The sequence below is a fragment of the Carlito syrichta genome, unplaced genomic scaffold (assembly GCF_000164805.1).
Source record: "Carlito syrichta isolate Samal-C Ts95f unplaced genomic scaffold, Tarsius_syrichta-2.0.1 Scaffold303137, whole genome shotgun sequence".
Lineage (NCBI taxonomy): Eukaryota > Metazoa > Chordata > Mammalia > Primates > Tarsiidae > Carlito > Carlito syrichta.
The window spans coordinates 545,659-563,989 of record NW_007247233.1 but is presented as its reverse complement, the minus strand read 5'-3'; the positions used below and the strand labels follow the sequence as shown (position 1 = coordinate 563,989).

The window sequence follows — 18,331 nt, the reverse complement described above, 5'->3', positions numbered from 1 at the left end:
GGGGTTGACCGGGTGTCACTGGGTTCTGAGGAGCGGCGGCGGCAGCAGCAGGGACCACGAGGGGCCTGGGGTCCGGCACAACCATGGCTGGCGCGCTGGTGCGGAAAGCGGCGGACTATGCCCGAAGCAAGGATTTTCGGAACTACCTCATGAGGTGACGAGTGCCCCGGGCCGGACCCCGGAACACGGAGGGGCCGGAACGGAGGACATGGTGGCTGCGGGTGGAGGGTGGGCCTGGTCGCGGACGGGATGGGGCGCTTGTCAGGGGCCCTCCTAGACTCCCGGTCCCCACTCCCCGAAGTGGGTATCGCAGCGCCAGTGACAGTGGGTGGCAGTGGACTTTCTTCCCGGCAGGGGCGACAGCGGGGATGCCTCTCCCGGTCGGTGACAGTGAGGCGTCCCTCCAGGCACGAGTGACAGTGGGGCGTCCTTTACAGCAGGGGTGACAGTGAGGACTCGTCTCCCGGCCGGAGGCAGTGGGCGTCCCTCCAGGGCGGGGTGACAGTGCGCGTCCTTTCCGGCTGGTGACAATAGGTGTCCCTTCTGGCAAGGGCGAGAGTGGGGCGTCCGGCCAGGGTGACCGTGGCTCGCCCCTCCGGGGAGCGGTGCTCTCCTGGTCGGTTTCTGTCAGATAGCGGAGTGGGTCGCGTTGGGCGCGGGCTCCGCTTCGCTGCAACTGCGGACAAGGGGCGTCCAGGTGCGCGGGGACGTCCCGGTGGGTGGGGGCGCCCGGGCTCGCGGAGTCAGTGGGGCGAGAGTGGGGCGTCCGGCCATGATGGCCGTGGTTCGCCCCTCCGGGCGGGGGTGCTTTCCTGGCTGGTTTCTGCCAGATCCTGGAGTGGGTCGCGGTGGGCGCAGGCTCCGCCTCTCTGCAGCTGCGGACGGGGGCCGTCCGGGTGTGCGGGGGCGCCCGTGTGCGCGGACTCGGTGCGGGGCGCGGGATCGGTAAGTGCTGCTACGAGCGCGGCGCGTCCCCTGCAATTAATCAGGCGCGAGTGGAGGTAGCTTCTGTGACAGCGGAAAAAAAGTGGGCTGCGACACTCCAGATCGTCTTTCGGTTTTCTCATTTTAAGGACTTCACGTCAAAGCCAGGGAGGGAATGAGATTTGAAATGTTTTAAAGTAAAGCGAAGCGTACCCAAGGGCATCTCCTTCCTATACTTCTGGTTTCCTTCCACTCTTTTCTCCCGTTAGAAGCAGAGGACATTCTTCCTTGAAAAACCTGAAAGTACATCTTAGATGGCTTATTTCACTTCTAATCTTGGGGTGCCTGCTTTTATTTTGAAATGTATAATGTAACTTTGAAACGGTTTTAGGGTATCTGTGAATGTAATTTTAGTTTGTTTTCTCTGTGTGATTTTAACTTAGCTGAGTGTAGGGATGCAGGATTTTCCATTGTTAATAGTGTGAAGAGGCAAAGACATGGAAGAAGTCCCTGTATAAACATCCAAAGGTACAGTAGAAGGCAACTTGATTTCAGTCATAACAAAGGATTAATTTTTGAATCCTGAATTTTATTGCAAATACGTTGTAATTCTAATTTTACAGAGCAGTTGGGTAGGAAAAATAATTGTCTGCTGCATGGAAAACTTGGAAGCTTTCCACAATTGCTAACTTTTCAAAAAAGACACTTCTATGCTTAAAATAGGACTAGGATCATCAAGGTAGATATTTAAGACTGGGGAGCTCAGCAATTTATCAGATTCATGTGGGAAATTTTTTGAGTAAAGTAGCAACCTGAGAACATGTTCTAATCCTTGAAGTTGAATTTCTTTGCGGCTTTGAGTATTACTTTAGCTTTTTTTTTTTTTTGAGTGGGAATCTCACTGTCACCCAGGCTGGAGTGCAGGGACATGCTCATGGCTACTGCAGCCTCAACCTACTAAGCTCAGACGATCCTTTCACTTCAGTCTTCTAAGTAGTTGAAACTGCAGGTGTGCCCCACCATGCCCGGCTACTTTTTTGATTTATTGTAGAGACAAGGTCTTGCCAAGTTGCCCAAGCTGGCCTCGAACCACTGACTTAGGTAATCCCCTCGCCTCCACCTCCCAAAGTGCTGGGATGACAGAGGTGAGTCACCACGCTGGGCTTACTTTAGCACTTTGCTAAGGTCTTCTTGTATAACGAGCCTTCCAACAGTGAGGTACAACTAAGGACAACATTGTATGGTATAATCCAGAATGAAGTTATTAATACTTAGCTATATGAAGAGTATGCTGACAACGACTAACAGTTCTATCACCTAGGAAGAATGTGTTAAATGGATTATCGAGGAAGAGCGTTTGCCCTGCTTTCCCACATGTTTACTTGCTTCTACTAGGTGAATTTCCCAGAGCCAGGCTTTTCTTTTCTTTTCTTTTTGGAGTCTGAGTCTCTGATTCTGTCCTGTAGGCTGGATGCAGGGGCATGCTCATTGCCACCATAGCCTCCACCTGCTGGGTCCAAGTGATCCTTCCACCTCAGCCTTCCAAGTAGCTGGTGCATGCAACCACACCCAGCTAATTTTTTGATTTATTGTAGAGACAAGGTCTCGCCAAGTTGCCCAGGCTGGTCTCCAACTCCTGGGTTTGAGTAATCCGCCCACCTCAGCTTTCCAGAATACTGGGATGACAAGCGTGAGCCACTGTGCCTGGTTGCCAGACTTTTCAGTAGAACATATTGATATATCATCTAACCTTTTTTCTAAAATTAACTTCATGTAACTTTCATGCTTTTATACTTTCTTATTTTATTTTATTTTTTGTAGAGACAAGGTCTTGCTATTGGCTAGGCTGGTCTTGAACTCCTGGGTTCAAGCAATCCTCCCACCTCAGCCTCCCAAATTGCTGAATTTCAGGCATGAGCCTCTGCACCTGCCCATTTTTATACTTTGTTTCTCCAGTATTACTTTAGTTGATTTACACTTTGACTAAATAAGGAAAAGAAGAAAATTGCATTGCCCAGAAAAGTGCTAGGATTTAGAAAAATGACTTATAGTCAAGGTTCCAAGCAAGTCGATCCCAGTGGACTTTACTTGCCCATGAAATGGGTTTAGTGATCATGCGCCATCTTTTTGGGCTTTCAAGAAAATTAAATTGGATACAGTTTGTAAAATACCTGGAAATTCCAAATCACTATATATTATATCCTTCTATTTTTGCAAGCAGAGACACTTTTTGTTTCCTGTTATGTGGAAAGTTAAAATCCTAGCTGGGCATGGTAGCTCATGTCTGTAATCCCAGCACTTTGGGAGGCTGAAACGAGAGGATTGCTTGAGATCACGGTTCAAGACCAGGCTGGGCAAATTGGCGAGACTGCATCTCTACAATAAATCAAAAGAAATTAGCTGGACGTGGTGACACATGCCTATAGTCCCAGCTACTTGGAAGGCTGAGGTGGAAGGATTACCTGAACCCTGCAGGTCGAGGCTGTGGTGGTCATGAGTGTACTACTGCCCTCCAGCCTGGGTGACAGAATGAGACTCCAACACAAAAAGAAAGAAAGTTAAAATCTTAAGTGTGGGCATAAAGCTCTATGATTTCGACTGGAATTATTTTTGAGAAGTGAACACATGATGTCAGGTGTTAGACTGCCCTTGTTTTCCCTGTGGTTCTTGGCACAGCAAACATCACGCGGGGGTTGCCAGTGATCCAGGTCAGTGGAGGTCAGGTGTCAACCCAGCAGCTTTTTACTTAAGCATTTCCCCCTAGAAATATACACCTTTTTTCCTAGAACTTGCCAGAGGAAAATATTCCATATTTGTCCAAGTTTCTTGCGTACAGCCCTGCTTTCCTTTAGCAAAGCAGAGCAAAACATAGAGAAGAAAGCTCCATTGTGACTCTTCTTCCAATCAGACACGAGGTTCTGCACCTTCACCTCTACCTCATCAGTGACCACTGTACCCACTCTGCATCTCCTGTCCTGAGGGGCTGCATTCTCTTTACAGCCTGCTAAAGGGAGGTGGAGGTTTGCAAACTAAAGTTTTTCTAGAGTTTAAAAATTATTATTATTGACTGGGTGCGGTAGCTCACACCTATAATCCCAGCGCTTTGGTAGGCCAAGGTGAGAGGATTGCCTGAACCCACGAGTTCAAGACCAGCCTGGGCAACTTAGAGAGACCTCATCTCTACAATAAATCAAAAAATTAACCAGATGTGGTGGCGCGCACCTATATTTCCAGCTACTTAGAAGACTGAGGAGGAAGGATCACCTGAACCCAGCAAGTCGAGGCTGTGGTTACCTACAGCGTGCCACTGCACTCCAACCTGGACGACAGAGTGAGACTCCAATAATTTGTTTTTTTGAGTCGGAGTCTCACTCTGTCGTCCAGGATAGAGTTCAGCTGCGCTCTGTCACCCAGGATAGAGTTCAGTTACATGCTCACGCCCACCACAGCCTCGACCTACTGGGCTCAGGCGATCCTTCCGCCTCAGTCTTCCAAGTAGCTGGAACTACAGATGCACGCCACCATGCCCAACTAATTTTTTTTAAGTTTATTGTAGAGACAAGGTCTTGCCACATTGCCCAGGCTGGTCTCGAACCCGTGGGCTCAGGCAGTCCTCTTGCTTCTGCCTCCCAAAGTGCTGGGATTACAGGCATGAGCCATTGCGCCCAGCTAAAAATTATTTTAATAAGAAAACATGATGGCATTTTTCAGCAAAAATTTAAAGTCATGTTTCACACAAATTGTAAACTTTTTAAAATCACGTTTTATGAATAAGATTAAAATACGTTTTTCTTACTAACACGGGTTTCCAGATGTATTCTGAATGCTGATGCTTTTTCATTGAAAGATGGGGTTTGGGAGAACAGGCTTTCCCCGAGACACACTGAGACCCAACGGTGATATGTGGACCTAGTTGGATCTGATACAGAAAGCCAGTTGTGAGAGGCATTACGGTGTAACTGGGGACATTTAAATAGGATCCAGTATTTTTTTTCTTTTTTTTTTTGAGTTGGAGTCTCACTCTATCGCCCAGACTGGAGTGCAGTGGCCGCTCCCGGCCACCGCAGCCTCGAACTACTGGGCTCCAGGGATCCTTCCACCTCAGCCTTCCGAATAGCTGGAACTACAGGCATGCGCTACCACACCCAGCTAATTTTTTATTTATTGTGGAGATGAGGTCTCCCCAGGTTGCCCAGGCGGGTCTCGAACCCGCGGGCTCAGGCAATCCACTCACCTCAGCCTCCCAAAGGCGTGGGATTACAGGCTGAGCCACCAAGCCCGGCTAGGATCCAGTATTAAATAAGATTAAGTCACGGTTGACATTTCTGTTTGTTGTGATACTGTTATACGTAGGTGGTGAGTTCAATGATGGCTTTGAAACCTTGCCCTGCTGCTTTGTAGCTTTATGAGCTTAGGCAGATTATTTTGCTTTTGTGCATTGGGAGCTGTTTCATGCCGTGCATCAAGCTTGACCCAAGTGTTCAGTTTATTTGCTATTGTGGTTAATGCTACATGCTTACTCCCTTGGATTTTTGGTGCTCCCTTCTTGGTACCTTCCATCTCTTTTCTTGTCAGTCTCCTCTTACCTTGATGAGAGTCTTGAGTCAAAAACTTCCTGGATCTTTATTCCTGTATCTTCTTCTTTTTTTTTTTTTTTTTTTTTTTTTTTTGAGTTGGCGTCTCACTTTTTTTTTTTTTTTAGAGTTGGCGTCACCCAGACTGGAGTGCCGTGGCCGCTCCCGGCCACCGCAGCCTCCACCTGCTGGGCTCCGGTGATCCTTCCGCTTCAGCCTTCCAAGTAACCGGAATTACAGGCATGCGCTACCACGCTCAGCTGATTTTTTGATTTATTGTAGAGATGAGGTCTCGCTGCCCAGGCGGGTCTCGAACCCGCGGGCTCAGGCAATCCACTCACCTCAGCCTCCCAAAGGCGTGTGATTACAGGCTGAGCCACCCAGCCCGGCCTGTATCTTCTTCTTAAGAAACTTTTCCCTCACATACCTTATTGACAGAATAAAAGAAGATATCTCTTCTTTTTTCTTCCTCTCCTCTCATTCTCCCAACTGGATTTTTGGTTAAGAAGAATGGAGTCAAATGAACAAATAAGTTTTGAGGTAGGACAAGTATTCTAATGATGAAATCGATCAAGGTCTGTGCAGATTTATTCCAGAGATTTCCTCCTCTGAATTTTGTATGTTAGAGTAGAGGTGAATGGGTACACACATATTTGTAGATGTGTGCAGAGGATGTTATCTTAGTAGAAGCTAGATCATATAGTATTCTAAAGTCAGTTAATCCCTTAGCATGCTTACAGATCTGAGGTTAGTGGATGTTTACAATGAATAGTCTCAAGTTAATAAGCAACTCTATTCTAGGTTAATTTTAACTCGAGTTACTAGGAGAGCCTTAAGAATCTGTACTTATTACCCAGGTAAGAGGTTGTAGTAGAATAAAAGGTAATCTTTTCCAAACTTGTGGAATATTAGAATTGGGACCTTAGATAGCTAACACTTCCCTTGCTACATGAGAAGCTGATATCTAGACCAAACAGAAAACTTGAGAACCTCTGAACACTAATCTTGTGAAACCAAAACAGAAATGTCCATCTAGGATTTATTTTTTTTTTGAGTCAGAGTTTCACTCTGTCACCCAGGCTGGAGTGCAGTGGCATACTCATGCCACTGCAGCCTCCACCAGCTGGGCTCAGGCAATCCTGCTGCAGCCTTCCGAGTAGCTGGAACTACAGGCATGTACTACTACGCCTGGCTAATTTTTTTATTTATTGTAGAGACGAGGTCTCACCATGTTGCTCAGGCTGGTCTCGAATCCCTGAGCTCAGGCAGTCCTCTCGCCTTGGCCTCCCAAAGTGCAGGGATTACAGGTTTGAGCCACTGATCCTGACCTTGTCCATCTAGGATTTAAAGGAAAAAGTAATGCACATAATAGTTGTGAAAAGAAGTTTTAGATGCCTTCTGTGCACCACCTTCCTGTTCTGTCTCCTTCCTGTCTGCCACACTACTTTCTACATCCTGTCCTTGATTCTTTGAACACTTCCCTGCCATGTAATTAATCTTCAGAGATTTAATAACCTCCAAGTGTTGAGGTAGAACTGGCCATACAAGTCTTTTGATACCTGGATAGTATAGTTCTCAAAGGTCCTTACTGTCATTCAGTTGAGTTTTGGCTCGCTAAATACAGCTGATTAACACACATTCTAATTGTTAAAACACTCTCATTTTAACTTGAGCTAGAAAATTAGACAAAATTGGTGAGAATAAATGAAATGCAAGCATTTCAGCAAATTATAAAATTACAATCTAAAAAAATCTCAAGGTCTTTCCCCACTTAAGTGTGTTATGAGTAGCCTATGTTAGGGTGCCAGGTGGATCCTAATACTAAAAAGTAAATTATAAATTACCTCAATTACTGTCAGTACTTTCAGAGAAAGCTCACATTACTGCCAATAATTTTAGGAAAATAAGAGACTGAGTTGGGCAGTGCCTAGCAGACATTCTGAAAATAAAAATGAACTTCAAAGAAACCTTGAGTCAACCAATACCCCGAGTGAAAGAGAAGGTTCCATGAAAGTCATCCCACTTCAGCAAGCTTTGACTTAAAGTAATAATAAAAGCACTTGATTAGAGTGGAGGTACTTATGCTTTCCAATGTAGGCCTTGAACAATAATGGTAGATAACTCTTACTTCTCGACAAGAAATGTGCAACAGCACAATGAACCAGCTGGGTACGACAGACATCTAGAGACTATCCCATCAGCAACAGTAGATTACACATCTTCTCACAGGGAACGTTCTCCAAAATAAGTCATACGCTGGCATATAGAGCATACCTTAACAGACTTAAAAGCTAGAAATCATAAGTATCTGCTTTCAGACTGGTGGAATTAAACTAGAAGTCAATTAACAGAAAAATATAAAATATAACTGATAAAGTACTGTTACCCAAAATATAAAATAACTCAACAATAATAAGTAAACAACTTAGTTAAAAAATGGTCCACAGACCTTAACAGATACCTCATCATAGACAGATGGCAAGTAAGCATATATAGAAGATGCTCCTCATCAGATGTCATCAGGGAAGTGCAAATTAAAACACTGAGATGCCACTAAACACCTATTATCATGGTCAAAATGCAGAACGCTGACAACAAATGCTGGTGAGGATGTGGAGCACCAGGAACCCTCAGTCACCACTGGTGGCATGCAAAACGAAACAAGCACATTGGAAAATAGTTGGGCGGTTTTTAACAAAAATAAACATGCTCTTACCATACAAGCCAGCAATCACACTCCCTGGTATTTACTCAAAGGAGTTGAAAACTTAGTCCACACAAAAACCTGCACACAGATGTATACAGAGGCTTTATTTATAATTGCCAAAACTAGTTCTTTTTTTTTTTTTTTTTTGAGTGGGAGCCTCACTCCATCACCCAAACTAGTGTGCAGTGACATGCTCACAGCCACCCCAGCGTCAATCTGCTGTGGTCAGGCGATCATTCCACCTCAGCCTTCCAAGTAGCCAGACATACAGGCATGTGCTACCATGCCCAGCTAATTTTTCTTGATACAGAGACGAGGTCTCACCAAATTGCATAGGCTGGTCTCAAACCCCTGGGCCCAGGCAATCCTCTCGTCTCGGCCTCCCAAAGTGCTGGGATTACAGACCTGAGCCACTGCACCCCGCCAAAACTAGTTCATTTTTAACTGGAAATAATAGTTTCTCCTCCATGAAAATTCAAGGACATAAGTGAACCCAAGAAAGCACATAAGAGTTCTTGTTTGTTTTGTTTTTACTGAAAATAAAGGCAGCATATCAAGTAAAGAAAAAAATCAAGGATATTTTCTACATAGTTTTTCATTATTATCCCCAAATTGCAGGTTTCACATGGCTTATAAGTTGATCTTTTTTTGAAACAGGTACTAACACTAGGAGGCATTTTTTTTTTTCTAGCTTGGCTTTGCACAAGCATGCTTTCTTAATTTTTGTGACTGAATACTTGATTCATATGTTTTAGAAAATCCTGACACAGCATTGAGGGCTGTTGAGTTGTCAAGTTTTGTGTTTAGCAGGGATGCTAAGAATGACTTTATTCCCAGATTGTTTTGCAATCATTAAACCATTAGTAAAGTGATCATCCTTATGTAAGACTTCTGTGTTGAATAGGGTACGAAGGTAGGAATTAATTCTCCCTATCCTCATAACATTATAATCCGTACTAGGGTCACCTGTTGAAAAACAGGATAGCATCGAACTATTGTGTGATTTAAGGAGAGTCTTAAATTGAAAGTTAGGTTATGTTCAAGTCGAAACGTTACATTGTAAATACTACAGCTTTTAAAATGTGTTTAGCCAGGCATGGTGGCTCACAACTGTAATCCCAGCACTTTGGGAGGCAGAGGCTAGAGGATTGCCTGAGTCCATGGGCTTGAGACCAAACTGGGCAACTTAGTGAGACCTCGTCTCTACAATAAATCAAAAAGCTAGCTGGGTATGGTGGCGCATACCTGTGGTTCCAGCTACTTGGAGGGCTGAGGTGGAAGGATCACTTGAGCCCAGCAGGTTGAGGCTGCGGTGGCTGTGAGCATGTCACTGCACTCCAGCCTGGTCAACAGAGTGAGACTCCAACTCAAAAGTAAATGTGTTTATAGGGAAAAAATATGTGCCCCTGGTAATTTATAGTTATGTGAAAATCCTATGCTTAGATACCAAAAAAGGTATTTTAAGGAGGGTAGTTTTGCAGGTGACTATGCTAGCTCATTATGTTGTCCATTCTGGAAGGCTATCAATTCCTTAAAAGCACGGGGGTCAGTTTCACTTGCTATGAAATATAGTCTTGATAATGTAATTTATTGGACAGGCTCTTTCTGTGGCTTCAGGCACTTCATAGTAAACCCTATCTGAAGTGTGGCGTAGTCATCCCTTATCCACGGTTTTGCTTTCTGCAGTTTCAGCTATCCAAGGTCAACTGTGGTCCAAAAATTTGACAATCTTTTGAGAGAGGCACACCACATTCACATAAGTATTATAACAGTAAATTGTTATAATTGTTTTAGTTCATTATTTGTTGTTGTTTATCTCTTACTGCACCTATTTTATAAATTGAACTCTATCCTAGGATGTGTATTTAGAAAAAAGCATAGTACATGTAGGGGTCTGTACTGTCCATGGTTTCAGGCATCGCTGTGGGTCTTGGACATGTTCTCTGAGGATAATAGAGGCTACTGTATTATCAGCACCATCAACAATTACTTTCATGTTATAATTAGAATCTTTGTGACCTCAGAATAAAAACAACCAGTAGAGTTGTTTAGACTTTAGCAAGTCATTTAGCAAGGATTTTGTTATTTTATCCAAATAACTCAGTAGCTCAACTTCGAGATTTTGCTATAAGAGAAGAGTTAAGCTATAACCTGGCAAGAGTAATTGCTGTTTCAGTAATAACAATAACTCACTATAAAGCTTTTTGTATTTTTTTACAAGATATCCAGTTTAACATTCAGGAAAACAGCATTGAGAGTTTTTACCACTCAACAAATACTTTTTGACTGTCATCTAAATGCTAAGTACTGGCAGGGCACAGTGGCTCGTGCCTGTCATCCCAGCACTCTGGGAGGCCGAGGCAGGCAGATTGCTTGAACTCAGGAGTTCAAGACCAGCCTGGGCAACACAGTGAGACACTGTTTCTACAATAAATCAAAAAAATTAGCCAGACATGGTGGCGTTTGCTTATAGTCCCAGCTATTCAGGATGCTGAAGTAGAGGGATTGCCTGAGCCCAGGAAGTAGAGGCTGCTGTGAGCCATGATTGTGCCACTGCACTCCAGTCTGGGTGACAGAGTGAAACCCAGACTCAAATGAATTCAAATCAATAAATACATAAATAAATGTATGCCAGGCGCCACTTTAAGTAGTTCAGTAGTAACACAAACCGTGCATCTGTGGGTTCACTTTCTGGAAGTAGAAATGGAGAGATTCTGATGGAATTCAGCAGTGTGCTGCTTCCTTCCAACCTGCCATTTTCAAAGGATTATTTCCCCTCAAGCGCTGTCTGGTTTGAGAGACACAGACCACAGGTGGATATTTGACATGTGACTGGTGCAAACCGAGTTGTGCTGTAAATGTAAAACGCACACTAGATTTCAAAGAATTAGTACAAAAAAGCATGCAAAGACTAGTTAACAAAATTTATTGATCATCTGTACAAATTTAAAAAAAATTTTTTTTTTTAGTTGGATTCTCACTGTGTTGCCCAGGCTAGAGTGCAGTGGCATGCTCACGACTACCACAGCCTCGACCTGCTGGGCTCAGATGAACCTTCTGCCTCAGCCTTCTAAGGAGCTGGAATTATAGGAACATGTCAACACGCCCGGCTAATTTTTTTGATTTATTATAGATATGAGGTCTCACCAAGTTGTCCATAAATAAACTATTAATACAACTAACATTGTGGTTTCTTTTTAATTTTTTTTTTTTTTTAGTTGGAGTCTTACTCTTGTTGCCCAGGCTGGAGTGCAGTAGCATGCTCACGGCCACTGCAGCCTCGACCTGCTGCAGTTAGGTGATCCTTCCACCTCAGCCTTCCAAGTAGCTGGACCTACAGACACATACCACCACGCCCGGCTAATTTTTGTGATTTATTGTAGAGACAAGGTCTCACCAAGTTGCCCAGGCAGGTCTCGAACCTCTGGGCTCAGGCAGTCCTCTTGCCTTGAACTCCCAAAGTGCTGGGATTATAGGCTGAGCCACCGTACCTGGCCTCTTTTTAATTTTCTTAATATGCATCTAGAAATTTTTAAATTACACATATGACTTATATTTGTGGTTTGCATTATATTAATATTGGACTACTCTGCTCTAAGGATTAAACTTATTTTCCATAAAATTAAGATTTAATTTTGTTAACTCAGAGTTGTTATTAGAAATGTTACTTGATCTTTTCCAAAAACAGGAAAAGACAAAAGAATGTATGTTGCTAACATTGTAGTCTTGTTATCGAAATTTGAATACAGGTGTGAGGTTAAAGTAACCTATTAGAACCAAAATCTTTAAAGCATCTGATCTGTTTTTTTTTTTTCTTCCATGTCTCCTCTTTCTGAACCTTGGTGACTCCTCACAAAATAGTACGGTAAGAAAATTCTTTCTGCTTATGTCAGGTTCTTGCAGACTTTCTGCATTAACAGAGTTCTGGACAACAGGTGTGGCACCCTTTGCTGGCATTGTCCCTCCAACCACGTGGTGGAGAGCTGTAGGAGAGGGTGCCCTCCACACCCTTGCTTCTCCTAGTGAGCTCCAGATCCTGCTCCTGTGAGGACCACGGTGTTTCTTCCTCCTGTTTTTAGGAAGGGGCATGTGAGAACCTCACTGATAACATCATTAAAGAGCGTGGCAGCTGAGGAAAGGGAGAGAGAGAGAGAGCAGGAAGAGAAGGATGAGAGAGAGGAAGAGAGAGAACAGGAAGAGAAGGGTGAGAGGAGAGGGAGAGAGAGAGCTGGAAGGGAAGGGTGAGACGAGAGGAAGAAAGAGCAGGAAGAGAAGGGAGAGGGAGGAGAGCTAGAAAGGAAGAGTGAGGAGACAGGAAGAGAGAGAGCAGGAAGGGAAGGGTGAGAGAGGAAGAGAGAGAGCAGGAAGGGAAGGGTGAGATGACAGTTGTAGACGGGAGCTTATTTCCATGCCTTGACTTCCAGTCAGGGACCGGGCGCTGCTCATTTCTGTATGAACTTTGTTTTAGGCACAATTAAGAATCATAATAGAGTAAATGTTTTTCTATTTGATCCAATTATGTTAATTTCTCTTTTCGGATATTATTATTCTTATTTTCTGGAAATTGATGAATATCTAATGAAACATAGATCAAACATGTATTCTAAAAAAGGAAAGAGGAAATAGAATCTTGGACTAGATCAAAAGCATGCATTATAAACTTCTCAGTCTAGGCATTTTAGTAAGCCAGTGTCAGTGTCTAAAGGACATTTACCTTTGTGTTCTTTTTAAGAAGTGGATTTAAGTACAGCTCAGTGCTTGCAGTCATGTGTATACACATAGTTCTTAATGTACAGAACTTGGTGTGATGAACACTCATCCCCTGAAGCTTTTAATACTGTCACTCAGCCAGGAACCCCAGGGCTATCTCCTCTTAGACTCATTCCATTGTCTATTTCTGTTCCAGCCCCAGCTGTGAGAGAGGACACATTCACCCTGGCAGGTGGTGAACTGCACCTGCCACGCCCCTCTTAGAGTGACTTCCCAGGCTAAGTCACAGCCCACTGGGTTCATGCACCTTACAGTAGACAGCGAGAGCAGCACCCAATGTGGAGCAGCCCAGAGACAGGAAGCAGAACAGAAGAGGAAACTAGACCAAGTGAGAAAGGTCTGGGCAAAAGAGAAGGAAATGGAGGATCACTGTGGAACAATAGAAAGTTGAAAGATTCAGTACCACCCAGCAGCAGGATAGGAAGAGAAGCAAGCAGGTAAGGGAGAGACAGGGCCTCTTCCCTTACAAGGGCAGGAGTGAGAAAATGCTATACCTTGGCAGAATGTAGGAAACTCAGGTTGAGGCAGTGAGTGTCTTAGAGAAGTCTAGTCTGAATACAAGATGAGGATTAGGAAGCCCAGAAGCTCAAAGATTCTTTAGGCTGGGCGTGATGGCTCAAGCCTGTAATCCCAGCACTTTGGGAGGCCAAGGCTAGCAAATTGCCTGAGCCCAGGGGTTTGAGGCCAGCCTGGGCAACTTGGTGAGACCTCGTCTCTACAATAAATAAAAAAAAAAGCCGGGCACAATAGCACATGTCTGTAGTTCCAGCTACTTGGAAGGCTGAGGAGGAAGGATCGCCAGAGCCCAGCAGGTCGAGGCTGTGGTGGTCGTGAGCATGTCACTGCACTCCAGCCAGGGCAGCAGAGTGAGACTCCAGCTCAAAAAAAAAAAAGGATTCTTCAAACCAGCTGTGCCTCATTGACAGAGTTTATAACTCAGACATGGAGCCTGAGGTACTGCCAGGCCAGCCACATAGAAACTTTGACCTCTTGTTATCATTTTCAAAGCATGAGCTGCGTGACTTACACGAAAGCATGTTAAGTAAACATTTCAAAATGTTTTGTCATGCCAACTGTAATTCCCATTCATGTCTCTCATATTTCCCTTGGTTTCCTATTTCTTAGGGAATGTTTGCATTTTAGTCCTAATCAATAATAGAAAAGCAAAGTCAAGAAATATATTCTACAGTCTGAATTTATCCTAAACACTATGATAGGCAGAACTCAAGCAAGGACTGTTTTCACTGTTTAATGTTCTGATGACTGAAAGGGGTGCTTAGCCAACAACGTATGATGTCTTTCAGATTTTAAAACATTATTTGCAAGGTCTGTATTAATGCAACAATTTTAAATTTAATGAACAAAAGCCATTGGCCTTACTCATTTCAGCCTCAGAAATTACATGGTACTTAGCGGCTGTTTAACACAGACAACCTCATTTTGATATTCTTGGATGAGTATAGTCATAAAATAAAAAACTACTGGCCCGTTTTTAATGTAAGTTTTTGCTATTGCTTCAAAAGTATTTTCCAATCTTAATTTCTTAGTATCTGGGGTTCTGGATGTAGATTTCCATGTTCTTTAATCTTAGAATAGCTCATATGAGCTGGAAACAATTTCTTCCCTTATTAAGCTTCTTTCTTTAGAAATAAAAGTATGCAATTTAGAGTTAATAATTTTAAGAATTAATAACAATTATCTTAATGAAAATTTGAAGAAAGGAATTTTGACCAATTTAAACATTATAGTATGGAGAATAGTTCTAACAAGGTTTTAATTATAGCAAGAATGAATCATATAAGAAGTTCATCTCTTTTTTAATTCTCTAAATCGGACAGAGACCTACTTAGTTGCAGTGTGGAAGCTGGTAGGGACCTTGGTAAACTGCCACCTCCTTTCTAGCTCTAGACCTATTGTAGGAACTGCTGAGTCATGTGAAAGCATTTAGACAGTCAGATGCCTCAGTGTTAACCTTCCATGAGTTAACTCAGTCTGCCTGCAAGAAGGAAGCATGAAGACTTGTTTTCAGGCCTCACATGGTGGTTTAAAGGAAATTGCCGCTGTTTATAGTTTTGTCATAACTTTTTTCTCTCTCCCTTCTCTCTCTCTCTCTCTCTCTCTTTTGTAGCACTTTTGGGGCCCAGTGGCCAACTGGGGTCTTCCTGTTGCTGCCATCAATGACATGAAAAAGTCTCCCGAGATCATCAGTGGTCGGATGACATTTGGTAAGGGTACATACAAGCTATTGTCGCTGGTAGGACTCTGGACACAGTGGAGCTCCGGCTCCCGTTTCAAGGTTGTAGCACCTGACATGACAGTCACTAGTAGAAGGTCACATAAAGAACACAGAGGCACTGAAGAGTGGTACCTCTCTATGGCAAGTAAAACCAGGCTTAATTAGAAATATTTATCTAGAAGTGGTAACATCCCTCCTGCTTCTCAGCTCAGCCCATCTAATTGACGCATGTGTCGTCTTCATCCTCCCACATGCCCACTGACCTGATCCATATTGTGAGCTTTATTTGGGAGAAGTGTCATTAAATTCACTTGGAACCCTGATATTTGAAGTTGAAACTATTGTTGGGGGAATAAATAGCAGTTTTTTCAGATAGTGGATTATAGACAACTCTAGGGGATAGAAAAAGCAGTTAGAACAACGTTCAGCCGACTCTTCCTCAAGTATGCTCCTTGAGTGCTTAAGTAGGAAATAAGAAGATGCCTACCAGTGTAGTCAGATGTTCCGTGAGCTTCCTGTTCACAGAGGCATTTAAGTGACAGCTTGTTCCACCTGTCAGGGTTTTAGCAGAAGAGGTTTGTTTTTGATTAAGACAGTGGAGCTGCTGGTCCCTGTGGTCGCACCAGCTTCACCTTTCAAGGCTGTAATGATGGGTTTCCTCTGCTTTGGTGTTTTGGCAGCCCTCTGTTGCTATTCTTTGATATTCATGAGATTTGCCTACAAGGTGCAGCCTCGAAACTGGCTTCTATTTGCGTGTCATGCAACCAATGAAGTCGCCCAGCTCATTCAGGGAAGCCGGCTCATCAAATACGAGTAAGCATGTTTCCTGTCACTCCTGCCTTCTGAGGCTACAGCCTTGTCTGAAGGGCTGGGGGGCTGGGTGGGAGTGTGTGCATACATGTGCTTCAGCAGTTGAGGGAGCAACTGATTTACCAAAACAGGAAAGTCGACATGAGATGGGTAAAGGGTGAGCATTCCAAGTCCAAAAACCAAGTCCAAAATGCTCTAAATCTGCGGCACATGGTTTGGCTGCCAACATGACACTGAAAGGAAAAGCTCATTGGTGCATTTAGGGCTTGAGGTTTTCGGGTTAGGGATGTCCAAGTGGTATAATGTGGATATTCCAGAATCTGAACACATCTGAAATCCGGAACACATTTGGTCCTGAGCATTTCAGATAAGGCATACCCAACTTGTATTACTATCTTTATAAAAGTGTAAGTTGAAATAAATGTTGTGTAAATGTGTCTTTTTAAAAGCCATTCATAGCCTTTGAATTTCTCATTGAATTTTCCTCTATGTTTATTTCCAGGATGGCTAAAAAGGCATCTGCATAACAAGGAAAGGAACCAGCTCTTAAAGGGACAGCATCACCAGCCACAACTGCTGGGTCACAGAGTCACTGTCACAAATAGGCTCACGAGGACAAATAACACCGAGCGCTATTTTTACTGACCATACTATTTTTATAGAAATAGCTGAGAGTCGGTAAGCCAACTCTCTGCTGCCTTACAAGTACTATTTTACTTCTCTCCATAAAAAGTAGCTCAAAATATGTAATTTTAATTTGATAATTTCTGATGATGGTTTTATCTGCAGTAATATGTATATTGTCTATTAGAATTTACTTAATGAAAAACTGAAGAGAACAAAATCTGTAACTCCTAGCACTTAAGGACTCAAAATTCTTGACTTTTTCTTTAATGATCACAAAACAAGCAACAGCTGACCACACCCAAAATTTTCACCCCAGTGTTTAATAATGTTCTCTGTGTATTTCCATGCAGTGTGTATATTGCGATGCTGTAACTTAATGGCAATAAATGATTTGAATATTTGTTAACTGAGTGTGATTAGCTATCTTGCTGCATTTTGCTAGTTTCAAACACTTTATGTTGGAAAAGACACACATAGTTGAAAAGTGGAACTCCCTGACCATGAGTAAGATGGCTGGGGCAATGCAGGGCTGGAAGGTTAGGGTCTCTGTAAGCACTGACTCTTGCAGCTGTTCTGAACATGTCCTTTCTCCTATGGGAAAACATCTGAGACTCCCCTTGGCTACTGACCACGGGCAGCCCCCTCTGGGCTTCCCTTTCCCCCTCTGTGAAGAGTTGCAACAGGTGATTTCTGTGGTGATCTTAGAATTGTGCTGTAAGACTGCAGTTCCAGGGCCAACTGACCGCCCTGGGACGGGGAGGTTGACCTCCAGAGCAGGGCACTGCTTGCAGGAGGTGGATCGAGGACTGACACTGCAGTACTAATAATGCTGACTTCTCAGTCCATGGGGTGCAGCCAGTGTTCTTACAAAATATCCAGCTTGAACATGAACACAGTCTCCCATTCTCTGTGCAGTGGCAGGTGAGGGCATGGAGCACCTTTTGGGAGCAGAGGGTGACAGGGAGCCACGGCCAGGACCCCTTGGGAGTCCTCCTTGGCCTCGCTGAGAGTGCGTATTTTGTCACTTTGTTAAGGTGCTGCGCCATTTACAAAGCATTGTCCTATGTGTTCTCTTGTGGCCTCACAGCAAGGTCCACATTACAGAGGAGGGGACAGTCGTGAAGCTGTGGGACACTTGCACTCACAGGGCCAGGACACACCCACCCCAGCTGCATTGGGGCCTGGCAGGACAAACACGCCGGGAATCAGGCAGACCATTGCAAGGTCTACATAGACAGCCACAAACTGGCTCAGTTAAGTCTAAAACTACTTGTTCTACCTCGTCACAAAAGCAATATGTGTAAGTAGTTCAAACTACACAGAGACAGTGCAGCAGTCGAACCCTCGGGGCTCTCCTCTGCCCGTGACCCACCCCTCTAGGGTCAACCACTGTCTCATCCCTTCATCACCATGGAAAAACTCCCATCCTGCCAGCCTTTAGTCCTGAGCCAGAGGGGAGCTTGCCACATCCCTACCAGAAAGATGGATGGAGATCCTGGGGCCCAGGAGCAGATAGGCAGTGCCTAGGGCAGGGAGAGAGACAGACATAGAAAGAGACAGAGAGACAAACACAGGAAGAGAGGAGGAGAGCAACAGAAAGATGAAGATAGAGAAGAAGAGAGACACAGAGACAGAGGTCAGTAAGCACATTCCTGTTAGCCAAAAGCTTCATCTGCATGAGAA

The 18,331-nt window shown here is 44.0% G+C and overlaps 1 protein-coding gene across 2 annotated transcripts; it reads left to right on the top strand.

The window, feature by feature from the left end:
* Positions 1–17,054, top strand: MPC1 (mitochondrial pyruvate carrier 1). 2 transcript variants are annotated; one of them, XM_008057826.1, is made up of 5 exons: positions 1–154; positions 12,067–12,070; positions 15,104–15,200; positions 15,892–16,024; positions 16,524–17,054. In XM_008057826.1, the coding sequence occupies exons 1-5, from the start codon at positions 84–86 to the stop codon at positions 16,546–16,548; spliced, it is 330 nt and encodes a 109-aa protein (XP_008056017.1). In that variant the 5' UTR covers positions 1–83; the 3' UTR covers positions 16,549–17,054. The 2 variants fall into 2 exon arrangements, with proteins under 2 accessions (XP_008056017.1, XP_021567898.1); XM_021712223.1 differs by lacking the exon at positions 12,067–12,070 and adding an exon at positions 7,876–7,879 and having other exon boundaries at positions 7–154.
* The last annotated feature ends 1,277 nt before the right edge of the window (positions 17,055–18,331 follow it).